This window comes from Schistocerca piceifrons, chromosome 9 (genome assembly GCF_021461385.2).
Source record: "Schistocerca piceifrons isolate TAMUIC-IGC-003096 chromosome 9, iqSchPice1.1, whole genome shotgun sequence".
NCBI classification, from domain to species: domain Eukaryota; kingdom Metazoa; phylum Arthropoda; class Insecta; order Orthoptera; family Acrididae; genus Schistocerca; species Schistocerca piceifrons.
In genome coordinates, this window is record NC_060146.1 from 54004274 (window position 1) to 54021416 (window position 17143).

Consider the following 17143-nt stretch of genomic DNA (forward strand, 5'->3'; position numbering starts at 1 on the left):
CCTGTGACCTTTTGTTAGTCGTCTACAGACATGTTGCCATCGATCTGACCACCGCAAATGGAAGCGATACTCATCACTGAACACCACAAACTGCCACTCAGTGCCCTAGTTGAACCTGACTCTACGCTATGCCTGTCTCTGTCGTCTGTAGAATGGTGTAAGCAGTGAACGACACATAGCAAATCGATATGTCAACCCAGTTCCCAGGGGTCTGTTCCCAACTGTTCGTGCTGACACTCGGCCTGTAACATTTGCCCATATCTCAGTTGTCGTTTGTCTGTACATTTGTCAGAGTCAGTCTAACAATACTACAAATTCTACAGGGTGTAATTCTTCTTTGTGGCCACATACGAGATCTTGCCATGCTGTCGTCCTTGCTTCACCTTGCCCCCATCGATCTGCAGTCTTTGCACGACGGTCGACTGTTCGTGTGATGTGTCAGCACAATTACCCCAGGTCCCTCATGCCAATTATTACACATTTCTCAAGAACTGGAAGATGACGATATGCTGCATGTGTACGTTTTCTAAGCATGTTGTGCTACAATTGTCTACTGAATATTTCCAGTACCGTTAGACTAGCTCAATAGTAATCATGTATCACACCATTCTTCATTTGTAGGAATGGGTTTTCTCTGTACTGCAAAAAAAAAACTTGAGTATGTGTGAAACATGAATAACATATCCGATTTGCATGGAAAACATGGGGTATGCGTTTGGTGGCGTATGGTGAAAGTCCTCATGCTGTAACACTTTCCATTTGGGTCAGTGTAAGTTTGAAACAATCGTCATAAAAGATTCAATACTAGCACCCCACCCATCCCAGAAGTAAAAATATACCACTGCATAGAAATGACATTACCAAACCCATGTACTTAATTCCCGTCAGCTATTCAACACCAACCCTTTATCCTAATGTCACTGACTCGAAATTCCTTTGTCTGGAAACCTTATTATTCAATTGAAAAATTACCTTCCTAGCCTAAGCATATATAAAAAAGTATTTGCTCTTGAGCTTCAAGAGAAACTTCCAGAGTCATTAATACTCTCCATCCATGATTAGCTTCACGTGGTTTTCGATGAACTTTCATATTAGAGCTCATGTCAGCACGAACTGGCGAAAAATGCTTGAAAGCAAAACATATATATGATGTACATGATTTCGACCATACCACTCCTGTCTATGATGAACTATCATGTCTACAGGCTGATAACTGTAGAGATTATCATATCCTGTGTCTGCTGTATCGTCTTCTCAATCATTGCAATGCTTCCTACTTATCTGCAACCCTTACACTACTGTCTGAAAAATACAGCAAAAAATACTCATTCCCAACAAAGTAAAATACTCTGTTCCACTACGCAAGACTATCATGTTCTCTAAATCATTTTCTGTATAAGGAATCTGACTTTGGAACAATATTCCTCAAAATGTAATAGAAATTAAAATCCTTTCAAACTTCAAAAAATACCTAATGGTCCACTTTCATCACAATAGCTCTCTCTTGCTACAGCTCACTGTAGCCAACCCTCACACCCACACCAATTTTTTATTTATTTATTTACACGTCAAGTTCCGTAGGACCAAATTGAGGAGCCAATCTCCAAGGTCATGGAACGTGTCAGTACATGAAATTGCAACAAAAAAGTAATAAAAGATAAAAATAAATCCTTATAAACCCGAAAAAGTCAGTCCATAACTTTAAGTAAACGCAATCGACAATGCAATAAGAATCAGCTTAATTTTTCAAGGAACTCCTCGACAGAATAGAAGGAGTGACCCATGAGGAAACTCTTCAGTTTAGATTTGAAAGCGCGTGGATTACCGCTAAGATTTTTGAATTCGAGTGGCAGCTTATTGAAAACGGATGCAGCAGCATACTGCACACATTTTTGCACAAGGGTTAAGGAAGTCCGATCCAAATGCAGGTTTGATTTCTTCCGAGTATGAACCGAGTGAAAGCTGCTTATTCTTGGGAATAAGCTGATATTTTTAACAACAAATGACAGTAAGGGATATACATATGGAGAGGCCAATGTCAAAATACCCAGACTCGTGAACAGGGGTCGCCAAGAGGTTGGCAAACTTACACCACTTATTGCCCGAACCTCCCGTTTCTGAGCCAAAAATATCCTCCTGAATGGGAAGAGTTACCACAAAATACAATACCATACTACATAAGCGAATGAAAATTAACAAAGTAGACTAATTTTCCTGTCGAACGATCACTCACTTCTGATAACGTTCGAACAGTAATAATGGCAGTATGAAGTCTTTGAACATGATCCTGAACGTGAGCTTTCCACGACAGCTTACTATCTATTTGAACACCTAGAAATTTGAACTGTACAGTTTCACTAATCATATGCCCATTCTGTGAAATTAAAACTTCAGGTTTTGTCGAATTGTGTGTTAGAAACTGTAAAAACTGAGTCTTACTGTGATTTAGCGTTAGTTTATTTTCTACAAGCCATGAACTTAGGTCATGTACTGCATTATTTGAAACCGAGCCAGTGTTGCACACAACATCCGTTACTGGAATGTCATGCCGAACGGCCTGGGTTCGATCCCGGCCGGGTCGGAGATTTTCTGGGTGTTGTGTTGCCCTTATCATCATTCTTTTATCCCCATCGACACGCAAGTCGCCGAAGTGGCGTCAACTCGAAAGACTTGCACCAGGCGAACGGTCTACCTGACAGGAGGTCCTAGCCACATTGCATTTCCATTTATTATTATTATTATTATTGTTGTGGTTGTTACTATTATTATTATTACAGCAAATTATTACTTTTGTTAACAATGGAAATAATTAGTGTTGAGTTTGTCATGTATTAACTAATTACATCATTGTTAAATCCTCCATTGTTTTCCATCATTATTAGTGTTATTATGATTATTATTATTGTTATTGCAGTTTATTATTTTTATTAATAGTGCAAATTATAATTATTGTGACGTGTAATTTTTGTGTTTCTCCTGATCAGACATAAGAAAGGGCATTAAGGTCCTAATGTGTTTGTGCTAAATAAGCAAAAAACAATAATTAATGAAAAAATGAACAGTTACCAGCTATACCCCAGAATTAACCCTGTTAATACTAAATAATAGTAAATTCCCAGATTCTGATATCTTCTCCTTCTAGCTGCATAGTTCGAGAATTTGAATGATTCTTTTAGCAGAAAGATGGTGTCTATATGAGTACATGATTAGTGTTAACCTTAATGAACACATTAAATTTTACTTTCTGCTCGTGCAGCTATACTTAAAGGGCTCATGCAGCTACACTTAAATGGTAGTGTTTTTTTACAGGCTATCAGTTTCTAAACAGAAAACTGTCTATGGACAGGAGAAATTATTCTGTATGTTAAATTTAAAACTTGCTCTGCTACCTGTCAGGCATTTTATGTTATTGGGTAAATGATCTAAAATTTTTGTTACTGTATATTGGAGTCCTTTCTGAGCCACTGACAGCTTTAATAATTGGTAATGAAGATATTTTCTCTTCTATTGTTGTTGGTATGGACATCACTGTTCTTCTCAAATTGTGATGGATTATTTACAATGAGTTTCATCAACAAATATCTTTATTGTGACTTATTTCCAGTTGTAACCACTGGCCGCCAAGCATTATTGCTTCATCTCAGTCCCAAACTTCTATTCAGCCTGCTGACCCTCACTTATGTATTTGAGAAAGTTGTTTCTGATATCAGAGACGACGAGATTGAGTAAGACTTCTTACAAAACCTAATTTACAGATCCACAAGGCTATCCAAATTGAGAATTACTCATATCTGACATTTTTTGGTTCCACATTTACAGAATCTTTTTCAATTTTCAATCATATAATTAACAATAGTGGCCTAAGTTACCTTAAAAAACTCCAAATAGAACAATTGTTACCGTAAACCCATTCATACCATTCCCTAAAATGCCTAACCTACAGTGTGTGCCTCACCTGATAAACTCCTCCCACTTCCATTGTGAAGTTAATCATTTGAAACAATGACCTAGCTTTCAATCCCCTAGTTTTACTCACAAATGATATAGTTTAAATTATTTCACTGTTTGCATAAGTCATTGGTTTTAAAAAAGGTCTACATATTAGCATATGGTCACTAAATCCCTTGTTTCTAGGTTACTGTTTTAATTTTTTAATTGTTTTCAGCTATTTTAGTGATATTATTTTCACTCTTCTGCACCTATCCTGCATAGACAATTACTGCCCTCTCACGTCCTAACCTTTCCTTAACCTACGAGACATTGGAACAATGTCGATTCATTAGTTACATTTTTGAAGTGCACTGTAACAATGATCAGCATGATTTGTATGGTTTTACCATTACAGATGTGAATTTTATCTTTTATTGGTTTCTCATGGCTGCTATTTCTTAGTGCCTCCTCAACATTGTGTAACAAGTGAGTGTAAATAATTCGTTGTAAGGTAGTGACCTATTTTTCATTCATCCCCAATACGGTCGGAGGAAGGCAAAGGCAAACCACCTCCGTTAGGACCTTGCCTAATACGGCGATGCTGGGTCTCCCGCATCGTTCCCCTACGCTCTGTCAAGAAGCATGGGACTTCATTTCCATTTCCATTCCAAAAGAAAATTATAATATCACATCTCATACCCTCGTTCGTCAGGTTCATGATGAGCTGCCTATTATTTCGCCAATGCTCATAGTTATTGTGATATATGTATGTTACGTAAAGTACTGCGCGAAATTGAAATATTTTGCAGTGAAAAATAGGGGTCGCTATTTTTTAGCTTTCGGTGGATGTTGGACTGTACAAGATGTCTATAAATAAAATGCACCTACGCACAGAGGCCCCCGCGAGTTGGAACTACAGTATGGCAGAGAAACTTTGTAGATATTGTACTGCATTAACGCAGAACCAACTGACGCTGGAAAAAAAATAAGATCTAATTTTGGTCACCACGTGCAAATCTGGCGCTGTGAGTGCAAGAAAGACGTATAGAATTGTTTCCACATGTAGTGGATTAGGAACAGACTCGGGCAGAATAGGTCAAACAAGTTGATTTCATTATTAAACGCCGCTTACACTTTTCGTTCAATATGAGTAGATGCTTCATCCATAAAATGACGTGATCAGTTGCTCGCAGCAGTTCCAGTGGATTCTCAGCAACGTGATTTTGTTCACTGGCCTTCAGATAAGGTAGAGACCGAACGTGTCCGTGTAATTCATTTAAATACTCCCGCAGACAAAAGTCGCATGGATTCCGGTCAGGTGATATTGCAGACCATAGATCTTGGAAAAAACTTTGAAGGTAACACGCTTTTGGGAGGCTGCATTAAGCAGATCTTTCACTTGGTGAGTGACATGAGGTGTTGCCGCATCTTGCAAGAGAACAGTGACTTCCACACAGTTACGTTCTTCCAATGCAGGAATCACACGTTGTACAAGGAGCTCTCGGTAACTCGCAGACGTCTCGTCACACCTGACAGACCCTCTGGGTGTGTTCTCTTCAAAGAACAACGGACCGAGTATAAAGGTGCTCGTGAAGCAACACCACACACTCACATACACTCTTCATGCACAACATGCGGTTCAACAGTACTCGAAATTCGGCCGTTCTGTGTTTGGACTCCACCATGTAGCGTAAAATGTGGCTCATCACTCCATAGAATGTTGCCCAGCTTTTATATGTGCCAACGTCCACCTCCGTTGCGTAGCCGTAGCACAGACCGCCTACCATGCGGGGTCCCGGGTTCGATTCCCGAGAGGGGACTGGGTTGTGTGTCCTTCATTATCATTTTCATCATCATTGACTCGCAAGTCGCCGATGTGGTGTCACCTAAAAAGGACTTACAATACGTCGGCCGAACTCCCCCGAATGGGGCATCCCAGCCAACAATTCCATACGATCATTTCCATTTTTCCATATGTGCCAACAACCGAAGAGCAAATTTAGGAAGTTGCTGGGGATTGTAAGGTTTCGGTTGCTGCGCTGTCTGGATCTTGTACGGGTACCAGTGTAAAACAAACCACAAAACTTTCCGTCCTGTCGATCGTGCACTCGGCTGTTCTCATGACATTGCACGAGCGAGGAACATCCTGCATGCTCAGTTACAGCAACAGTGACCTCGTCCGTAACTTCCGTCGGTACAGGACGCTTTCCCCTCCCAGGTGCCACACCAAGCTGACTCGAGCTATTCAGTTTCACTATCATCTTCTATAAACCATTGAATGACATCGGGTTTCTCCTCAGACCTTTCAATCGGCGATACTCTCTCACTGGAGCACTGTAATTGCCGATGTTCACACGAACAGTTTTACTGACAGCGCAAGGATTCTCTTCTCGATTGGCATACTGTTCACTCACGTTATGAGTCGTGAAATTACGCCATGGATTTCATACCGTCATACAAACAGCATACAGCACTAGATTAGCACCTGATGGGCAGAACTGAAACGAATTTTTTCCGGTTAAATAGGTTCTGCACATCGATACATTAGCATATCTACCAAGTTTCCCTGCCGTACGATAATTACAACCCACACTGGATACCTCAGATTAGCTGCACTTTGATTATAATCTTCCGGTACTTTGCTGCATTCGAAACGTAGATATATTTAATTTTTTCTTAATCTTCTGAGACGAGACCTATATATCTATCTCGAGATAATGGATCGTTCGTAGTGCACTCACTTCCGACCGTTTCCACAAAGAATGGAGTGAAACCGAAATATTCGTAACACTCCTCATATCTGATAAACGGTTCGAGCTATCGAAACATGTTTCTGGCAAATCATGCCACTGAAATTGGAGAGTATTTTGCCATATAGTTAATTAACATCAGAAGCTTTCTTAACCGCATTTTTCAGTAAAAATGTAAATTTGTTTAATTGCCATCGATAGCTGACGAAATAACAATTAATATGGTTTTATAATAACGTAAATGATGGAACCACACGTTTATTTGTATATCGCTGACTTTTCCTAAATGGTTTGTTTAATAATAGACTTTTTACGATCCTATTGCATTTGCAATTACAGCTGTATTAGCGTCTTGATTAGGTGAAACTGTGTAAAATACACTGTGTTTTTGGAGAAGAAGCTAATTTTTAGATGACAATAAGAATAACTAAAAAGATTTATAAATCACACGAAAATAAATCGTTCCTTGTGCTGCAGTTTCACCGTAATCACAGCAGTCGTAAATATTACGAAATATTTTCGCATTCTGCAACTATGCATCATGTCAGCTGTTTGCGATACATGAAATTTGTGACAAGCTCGGACTCGAACATAGATTTCCCATTTATCGGGAGCAGTCGCCTTAACCACTCCGGCCGTCCGAGAAAGCCTCCAGGACCGCTCCAGGTTGCCATATGTTAGCAAGTCACAACCTGTATGCTCGCACAATTCGTGATTCCCGCATAGGGAGACATATCTCATATCGTCATTTTAGCATGTTGAGGCATGGATACGTCATTGGTGGTTATATTGCATGCGTTTATGCAGTGTATTTTCACAATACAATGCTATTCGGACTTGAATACGTGTCCAAAGAGCAATGTATTGTAATGATACAGACAGTGCATAAACACGTACAATGTAACCATCAATGATGTATCGTTGGCCAGATGTCATAAAATGTGCCAACATAAGGGTTGTGGCAATAAAACGACTATTCACGTTGGTGTATAGAATGTACGTGATATACTATCTGACTTTCGGAAAAACAAGATCCACACAATTCCGAAGACTACAAGGGCCTACAAGTGCCAGAATTATTGCACAATCAGCTGAACGGATCATGCATCCAAGTTGCTGGCAAGAATAGTATACACAAGAATGGAAAAGAAAATTAAGTATCTGTTAGATGGTGTTACGTTTGGCGTTAGGACGAGGCAGTTGTGGTGTTGTAGTTGATAATGGAAGTAAGACTAAAGAAAAATCGAGACACGTTTATAGGATTTGTCGACTTGGAGAAAGCGTTCGACAATGTCAAATAGAGCAAGATGTTCGAAATTCTAAGAAAAATAGCGGTAAGCTACAGGGAAAGACGGGTAATATACATTGTGTACAAGAGCCAAGAGAGAACAATAATAGAACGAGATGCTCGAATTAAAACGTGTGTAAGACAGGGAGTATTCTTTCACCTCTACTGTTCAATCTATGTCGCAAAGAAGCAATGGCGGAAATAAAATGTTCAAGCGTGGTATCAAAATTCAAGGAGAAAGGATGTCAATGATACGATTCGCTCATGACTTTTGTATCCTCATTGGAAGTGAAGAAGAATTACAGGATCTACTGACTGGAATGGACAGTCCAATGAGTACAGAATATGGACTGAGAGTAAATCAAAGAAAGACGAAATTAATGAGAAGTAGCGTAATTGAGAACAGCGAAGAGCTTAACATCAGTATTGGTGATCACGAAGTAGATGAAGTTCAAGAATTCTTCTACCTAGGCAACAAAATAAAACATGGCGGACAGACAAAGGAGGACATAGAAAGCAGATCTGCCGCGCTGGATAGCCGCGCGGTCTGAGGCGCCTTGTCATGGCTCAATTGGCTCTGAGCACTATGGGACTCAACTGCTGTGGTCATAAGTCCCCTAGAACTTAGAACTAGTTAAACCTAACTAACCTAAGGACATCACACACATCCATGCCCGAGGCAGGATTCGAACCTGCGACCGTAGCGGTCGTGCGGTTCCAGACTGTAGCGCCTTTAACCACTCGGCCACTCCGGCCGGCGCCTTGTCATGGTCCGCGCGGCTCCTCCCGTCGGAGGTTCGAGTAATCCAACGGGTATGTGTGTGTGTGTGTGTGTGTGTGTGTGTGTGTGTGTGTGTCGTCCTTAGCGTATGTTAGTTAGGTTAGATTAATTAGTGTGAAAGCTTAGGGACCGATGACAGATGACCAGCACTGGCAAAAAGGGAATCCCTGGCAAAGGGAAGTGTACTAGTATCAAATATAGGCCTTAATTTGAGGAAGAAATTTCTGAGAATGTATGTCTGGAGCACAACAATTGTATGGAAGTGAAACATGGACTGCGGAAAAACTGGAAAAGAAATGAATGGAAGCTTTTCAGAGGTGACGCTACAGAAGAATATTGAAAATTAGGTGGACTGATAAGGTAAGGAATTAAGAGGTACTACGCAAAATAGGAGAGGAACTGACAAGGAGGAAGAACGGAATGGTTAAAGGGAGCTGTAGAGGGTAAAATCTATAGAGGGAAACGGAACTTGGAATGCATTCAGCAAGTAATTGAGTATGTGGGTTGCAAGTGCTACTGTGAGATGAAGAGGTTGGTGCAGAAGAGAAATTCGTGGCGGGACGCATCAAACCAGTTACGAAAATGAAAAAGAAAAAGAAAAGGTTGTGCGTATGTGATATATGGAAGTTTGGATCGGTACTGGAGGTACGATCGGATGCAGAAGTGGTTAGACCGACTGCTTGTGATGAGCGAGAAATCCAGGTACGAGTCCCTGTCAGGCAAAAATTTCCATGTGTCGCAAACAGCCGACATCAGTGCGAGGTCGCACAACGCGAAACTGTTTCATAATGTTCCGCTTCAGAAGTGCACCTTCCCCACCACTACCGTCGTTCCCTCCCAGCTAGGAGCCAAGTAACACTGTACGCCCTGTACTGTCCACCGTACGGCGTACCAGAGCGCAGTGAGCAGCAATGCGGCACTGTCCAGGTGGGCCGCATGGAGGAGATGCTGGCCGAGATCGTGCAGAGGCTCGGCCCCGCCCCCACCCCCGCCCCCGCGCCGGAGGCGGCCGCCCCCGACGCGGCGGCTGGAGGAGCGTCGGCGGCGGACGTGTCGCAGGTGAGCCTCCAGCCCAAGCCGCAGCAGCAGTCTGCCACGCCCACCTCGTCCTCGTCGTCTTCTGGCGGCGGCGGCGGGGGCGGAACCACCATCCCGGTCCCCGTCAGCGGGGGTGGAAACGGCGTGGGAGGCCTCGTGCTCAGGAAAAGGAGGTGGGTACCCACAGCCACGCCCACAGCTGTCACATAGTTAATGCCCCACACACTGCCAACTCACTTTAGTCGCACCTTCCACGCCAGCAACTTCCTCAGCCCTTTAATTTCTTTCCCTGTCTGGCCTGTAAATTCGCAAGAAACATCTCTTCATTTCTCGCTAAACAAGACTCATCTTTTAATGTTTATACATTAATGGTCAATTTCTCACTGTTGTGTGTCAAATCTTGTAATATACACTTACTGTAAGCTTTCATTCTCGAACAAACAGAAAGTTTAGGGCAGTTTTGTCAAATAAAGAATTGGAGACTGTGGCTGTTGTTTGTTGTCGTCTTCAGTCCTGAGACTGGATTGATGCAGCTCTCCATGCTACTCTATCCTGTGCAAGCTTCTTCATCTCCCAGTACCTACTGCAACCTACGTCCTTCTGAATCTACTTGGTGTATTCATCTCTTGGTCTCCCTGTACGATTTTTACCCTCCACGCTGCCCTCGAATACTAAATTGGTGATCCCTTGATGCCTCAGAACATGTCCTACCAACCGATCCCTTCTTCTAGTCAAGTTGTATGAAATAAATTGTTAGAGGCGTACAGGAACAAGCCACAAACTGGTTTTAGGTTACGTTATTCAAGAAGTACAATGTTACCTGTTTCGATTTGACACAATTAATCGTCAGGCGGCTTCCGTGTTTTCGTCAAAACAGACGATGCGTCGGTTTACTGGCGAGCTGCCAACGATAAACGGTAATACACAATTACAAACGTGTAGCAAAGATGGTTGTGCTACAGATTTGTGTTAGAATACAACTTACGTGAAATTCCCATCTGGCTCATTCGTTTTTTGCAGTTTTCTTCCAACGAAATATATGCAAAGATGTTCGTATTTTCACCATCACATACGTCGGTTTGCATCGTAAAACTATTATATAGTTTAGTCACAAAACGAATTTCCAATGTGCACCACGTGTTTTGATTCAAACCTATGAAAACAAATACAGAATTTACAAAATACAGCCGCGCGGGGTAGCCGTGCGGTCTGAGGCGCCTTGTCGGAGGTTCGAGTCCTCCCTCGGGCAGGGGTGTGTGTGATGTCTTCAGCGTAAGTTAGTTTAAGTTAGATTAAGTAGTGTGTAAGCTTAGGGACCGATGACGTCAGCAGTGTGGTCCCATAGAACTTATCATAAATTTCCAAATTTACAGAGTACACGGGTGTCAAAGATGCTGCGATACAATGAGGCAAAGGTATGGCTTTTTCAGAAAGGACGCCTAAATTATATTTGTGTTAAACTGAAGAAGTTCTTTACATTAAGTGTAGGGCATTAAATACAGGCAGATAATTACAGTGTTGCAAACTTCTTTCATACAACGATAGATAAATAAATGTGGGTAAGAAAGTGTGTGATATCCTTAGGTGCTATTTTAAGAGTGATCATGGAAATATATTAAAATTTATTAATATTTAGTTTCGTAAATAATGTTGGCTATTATAGAGACATGCAATATTGCACGATATTTTACTTGATATGCAACAGGTGTACAAACATTGTCTATATTGGAGTGTGGAAAATAGTTCCAGGAAGTCTGACAGGAAATGAGTGTTACAAACTGAGTCTGCTCGTCAAGGATATTGTCAGGGGAACCGTTTCCTGTGTGTTTATTTCTATTTGCTCTAACAGATTCACAGTGGCTCCTTTTTTTGCTAACTGTAGTATTTTCTCTCAGTGTTTCTCACTGAATGGTTTTCTTCTGCAGTGTGGACTGCAAATGTATATTTGTTCAAGTTTCCTAGTCTAAACCATCAAGGTGGCCTTTGTACCTAATTTCTAATCCTCCGCCTACCTGACCAATGTAGAATTTTAGCCACACATCAGATTGGAGCTTGTATATTGCTGTTCTACGCTAAGTCGAAATGTCTGGGTCTGTTTGCCACCACCATATCTAAGATGTCATCTTCACGAGTCTGTTCTCCAACTAACTCCTGAAGATTATTTTCAGATAAGGCACTTGGAACAATTTCATATGATGCACTATACCACAAAATCAAACTCGAGGCTTTGTGTTTCGGGGTAGTAGTTCTGCAACTGTATAGCACTGAGTTTAGTTGTGCCATTCAAGTACAAGGTGCGTTCAAGTTCTAAGGCCTCCGATTTTGTTTCTCCAGACTGGAAAGAGATAGAAACATGCGCATTGTTTTAAAATGAGGCCGCGTTCATTCTCAATACGTCCCAGAGATGGCAGCACCGTATGGCAGATGGAATTTTACCGCCAGCGGCGAGAATGAGAACTGTTTTAAATACTTAAAGTGGCGACGTTTTCCTTACTTGAACAGCATGCAATCATTCGTTTTCTGAATTTGTGTGGTGTGAAACCAATTGAAATTCATCGACAGTTGAAGGAGACATGTGGTGATTGAGTTATGGATGTGTCGAAAGTGCGTTCGTGGGTGCGACAGTTTAATGAAGGCAGAACATCGTGTGACAACAAACCAAAACAACCTCGGGCTCGCACAAGCCGGTCTGACGACATGATCGAGAAAGTGGAGAGAATTGTTTTGGGGGATTGTTGAATGACTGTTGAACAGATCGCCTCCAGAGTTGGCATTTCTGTGGGTTCGGTGCACGCAATCCTGCATGACGACCTGAAAATGCGAAAAGTGTCATCCAGGTGGGTGCCACGAATGCTGACGGACGACCACATGGCTGCCCATGTGGCATGTTGCCAAGCAATGTTCACGCACAACGACAACATGAATGGGACTTTCTTTTCGTCGGTTGTGACAATGGATGAGACGTGGATGCCATTTTTCAATCCAGAAACAAAGCGCCAGTCAGCTCAATGGAAGCACACAGATTCACCGCCACCAAAAAAATTTCGGGTAACCACCAGTGCTGAAAAAAATGTCGGTGTCCATGTTCTGGGACAGCGAGGGCGTAATACTTACCCATTGCGTTCCAAAGGGCACTACGGTAACAGGTACATCCTAAGAAAATGTTTTGAAGAACAAATTCCTTCCTGCACTGCAACAAAAATGTCTGGGAAGGGCTGCGTGTGTGCTGTTTCACCAAGACAGCACACCCGCACATCGAGCTAACGTTACGCAACAGTTTCTTCGTGGTAACAACTTTGAAGTGATTCCTCATGCTCCCTACTCACCTGACCTGGCTCCTAGTGACTTTTGGCTTTTTCCAACGATGAAAGACACTCTCTGTGGCTGCACATTCACCAGCCGTGCTGCTATTGCCTCAGCGATTTTCCAGTGGTCAAAACAGACTCCTAAAGAAGCCTTCGCCGCTGCCATGGAATCATGGCGTCAGCGTTGTGAAAAATGTGTACGTCTGCAGGGTGGTTACATCGAGAAGTAACGCCAGTTTCATCGATTTCGGGTGAGTAGTTGATTAGAAAAAAAAATCGGAGGCCTTAGAACTTGAATGCACCTCGTATCCCAGTACACTGTCTTATGAATCATAGAACTTGTTGCGCACAGTTTGTCTTTCTTGTAAAAATCCGTTCGTGCTCTTTGGCATCAAGTTGTATAAGTAGGAATACTAGGGGATGGAGATCTCTGAGCAGCACGTTGCAAGGCATCCCAGATATCCTCAATAACGTTCATATCTGGGGACTTTGGTGGCCAGCGGAAGTATTTAAATTCAGAAGAGTGTTCCTGGAGCCACTGTGTAGCAATTCACGATGTGTTGGGTGTCGCATAGTCCCACTGGAATTGCCCAAGTCCATCGGAATGCACAGTGGATATGAATGGATGCAGGTGATCAGACAGGATGATTACGTCCGTGTCACCTGTCAGAGTCGTATCTAGATTTATTAGGGACCCCATATCACTCCAGCTACACACGCCCCACACCATTATAGAGCCACCACTGTCTTGAAAAGTCCCTGGCTGATATACAGCGTCTATTGATTCTTGAGTTTGTCTCCATACCCTACACGTCCATCCGCTCGATACAATTTGAAACGAGACTCGTACGACCAGGCAACATGTTTACAGACATCAATAGTCCAATGTCGGTGTTGATGGGCCCGGGCGAGCCGTAAAGTTTTGTAGCGTGCAGTCACACGAGTGGGCCTTAGGCTCCCAAAGCCCATGTCGATGACTTGTTGATGGCCCATCATTGAAATCTGCAGCAATTTGCGGAATGGTTGCACTTGTGTCATGCTGAACGATTCTCTTTAGTCGTCGTTGGTCTCGTTCTTGCAGCATCTTTCTCCGGTCGCAGCGATATCGGAGATTTGAGGTTTTACCGGGTTCCTCATATTGACGGCACACGCGTGAAATGGTTGTACAGAAAAATACCTACTTCGTTGCTACCACGGATAAGCTGTGCCCCATCGCTCGTGCGCCGACTATAATACCACGTTCTGACTCACTTAAATCTTGATAACGTGCCTTTGTAGCAGCAGTAACCGATCTAACAACTGCACCAGACACTTGTTGTCTTATATAGGTGTTGCCAACCGCAGTGCCGTATTCTGCCAGTTTACATATCTCGGTATCTGAATACACATGCCTATACCAGTTTCTTCGGCGCTTCAGTGCATATTGCTTCCTCCTGCGTATAACTCCATAAGATCAGGGAGATAAAATTAAAGAGTTTCGAGCCCACACGGAGGCTTACTGGCAATCGTTCTTCCCTCGCACTATTCGAAACTGGAAAAGGAAAGGGACAAGTGACAGTAGTACACAAAGTACCCTCCGCCTAACACCGGAAGGTCACTTGCGGAGTATAGAAGTAGGTGTAGGCGTAGCCACAAGTCACGAAAAGTCAGGTACAGCAATGATGACATGGTGTATTACTTTATTGCTGTGGCAGATTTCTGTTGACAGCCATAGGGCACACATAATGTAAGGAAACTGGTCAGGTGTGAGAATGACTCATGCATGGAGGGTTCTGCATAAGGTTAATTACGTACATAGACAGTGCATGGGGGCTTATTAAATATTTAAGATTGAAAATGATTTTTTTTTTTTTTTTTTGTATGTACGATTACGCAAGTCTCGTAATCGGTTGGCCCTGACTAGAATTGTTACGCTATCTGACTGCAAAGAACAATGTAAGAAAATTTCAGTAAACACAGTTAATTAATTAAGTCCCCAGCAACTAAAAAACCTACAAAATCCAAGCACAAATGTAACTGTTCTGTATGTGGGAGTGTGACTCAACGTATGCATCTGGCACGGTTCTTTTCCAACAAGACAAGAATTTTTAAATACCAACTATACAGACGTGACAAAAGAAAATTAGAAAACTATAATTACGCAAAAAAAATCACAATTACACTCTAATCCAAGAACACAAGCCAGATGCTTTGTTGACTGAACCTGTAGTGACACATTATTTCAGATACACAACTAATAAAGGAACATAATAAATTTTACCTTCATATATTGACGAAATGCACTCATTACAATAACATCTATCTCTCCCATCAAATCACTGCATAAGACAAGGAACAACACTCTTTACTACAACATCTTACTCCGACTTCACGACAAGCAGTGCCCACTAGTACATCTCAGTACGAACTCTTAACACACACTGTCCTCTACGAGCTCTCTGGTAGCACTGACTGCTATGAACTCTCGACAACCACTGACTGCTACGAACTCTAAACACGCACTGTGGAGGCGGCTTAATAGTACTCTTTGGCGCAATCTCTGGCGCAGTGGCACAGTGTAGCCACCTTTCATATGCCCCTCCTCCACAGGCCAGAATTTGATGGTATTTTTGCCAGCATTGGTGGTGAAAATACCACCAAATTCGTCCACAAAAATACAGACAAAAATAAAAGATAATATTAATACCTAAACATCACATAATTAGTTAAAAATTTTGGCTTTGCACTGACCTTTCACTAACCTAATGTATGAAATACAGTAAGCAATACAACTTCTTTTCATACATGTGACTTTACATAATAGTTTACACAATATACAAAAAAATCAGTTTATACAAATGTTCACATAAAATGCTTTCAATAATTAGTTTATACAAAAAAAAGAACACCAACAGGTAACATCTTTTCAGTAAAAGCAGTCCATCAGTTGCACCCAGTAAAGTTTAGCAGGTACACCCAGCACAAGTCACATTAGTTCAGTAGAAGCAGTCCATCAGTTGCACTCAGCAATGTTGAGTAAGTGCAAGCAGCAACAAGTGACTTCATTTCAGTAAAAACAGTTCATCAGTTGCACCCAGCAATGTTGAGCAGGTGCAGACACCAATAAGTGACATCATTTCAGTAGAAGCAGTTCATCAGTTGCACCCAGCAATGTTGAGTAGGTGCAGATACCAACAAGTGACATCATTTCAGTAAAAACAGTTCATCAGTTGCACCCAGCAATGTTGAGAGCAGGTGCAGACACCAACAAGTGACTTCGTTTCAGTAGAAGCAGTCAATCAGTTGCACCCAGCAATGTTGAGCAGGTGCAGACAGCAACAAGGGACATCTTTTCAGTAAAACAGTTCATCAGTTGCACCCAGCAATGTTGAGTGCAGGTGCAGACACCAACAAGTGACATCATTTCAGTAAAAACAGTTCATCAGTTGCACCCAGCAATGTTGAGTAGGAGCAGACACCAAAAAGTCACATTTCTTAGCAGAAGCAGTTCCATAAAATTCACTAGCACTGATCACACAGTTCATCAGAGTTTATGAGCACAAATTAAACATGTCCTAGTGTCACACATCATATTGAAAAGTGCAGGTAACAGCTCAGAATATTTATCTTCACTAATCAGACAGTTCAGGCATGAACAATAGTTTGAATGCACATACAAATGCTTTTACAGTAGCATACAAATCATAACAAACACACAAATGATATCAGATAATTGTCCTATTAACTATTACAATACACAAATACCAGTAAACCTATAATATTTATGGGTGTCAGTGCAAGCCACTACAAACAAATAAAATAATATTTAGGAGATAGGTGGTTAGGATTAGTAAAGGAAAACACACAGAACACACTCACTCATCTCTCATCCACATTAAGTACTACTGTGTAACTGAATAGTGTTAATTGTGTAAATGAAATTCTGTCTAAATCTGATGTTCATCATGTGTATCAAGTAGTACTGGCAGCAATGTATAATAGTCAATAATAGTTAGTCAACGTCATAGTCATCATGTCAAGACGAATGTTTGCCAAGCCAGATCAAAATGTA

General features: G+C 41.7%; 1 protein-coding gene across 1 annotated transcript in view; it reads left to right on the forward strand.

Annotated features, from left to right (window-relative positions):
• The window catches only part of LOC124716698 (potassium voltage-gated channel protein eag-like), a 242665-nt gene that overhangs the window by 214476 nt on the left and 11046 nt on the right, over positions 1 to 17143 (forward strand). The window contains exon 11 of the mRNA XM_047243239.1: positions 9677 to 9960. Within this exon, the coding sequence (XP_047099195.1) occupies positions 9677 to 9960 (284 nt within the window). The remainder of the gene's footprint in view (positions 1 to 9676; positions 9961 to 17143) is intronic.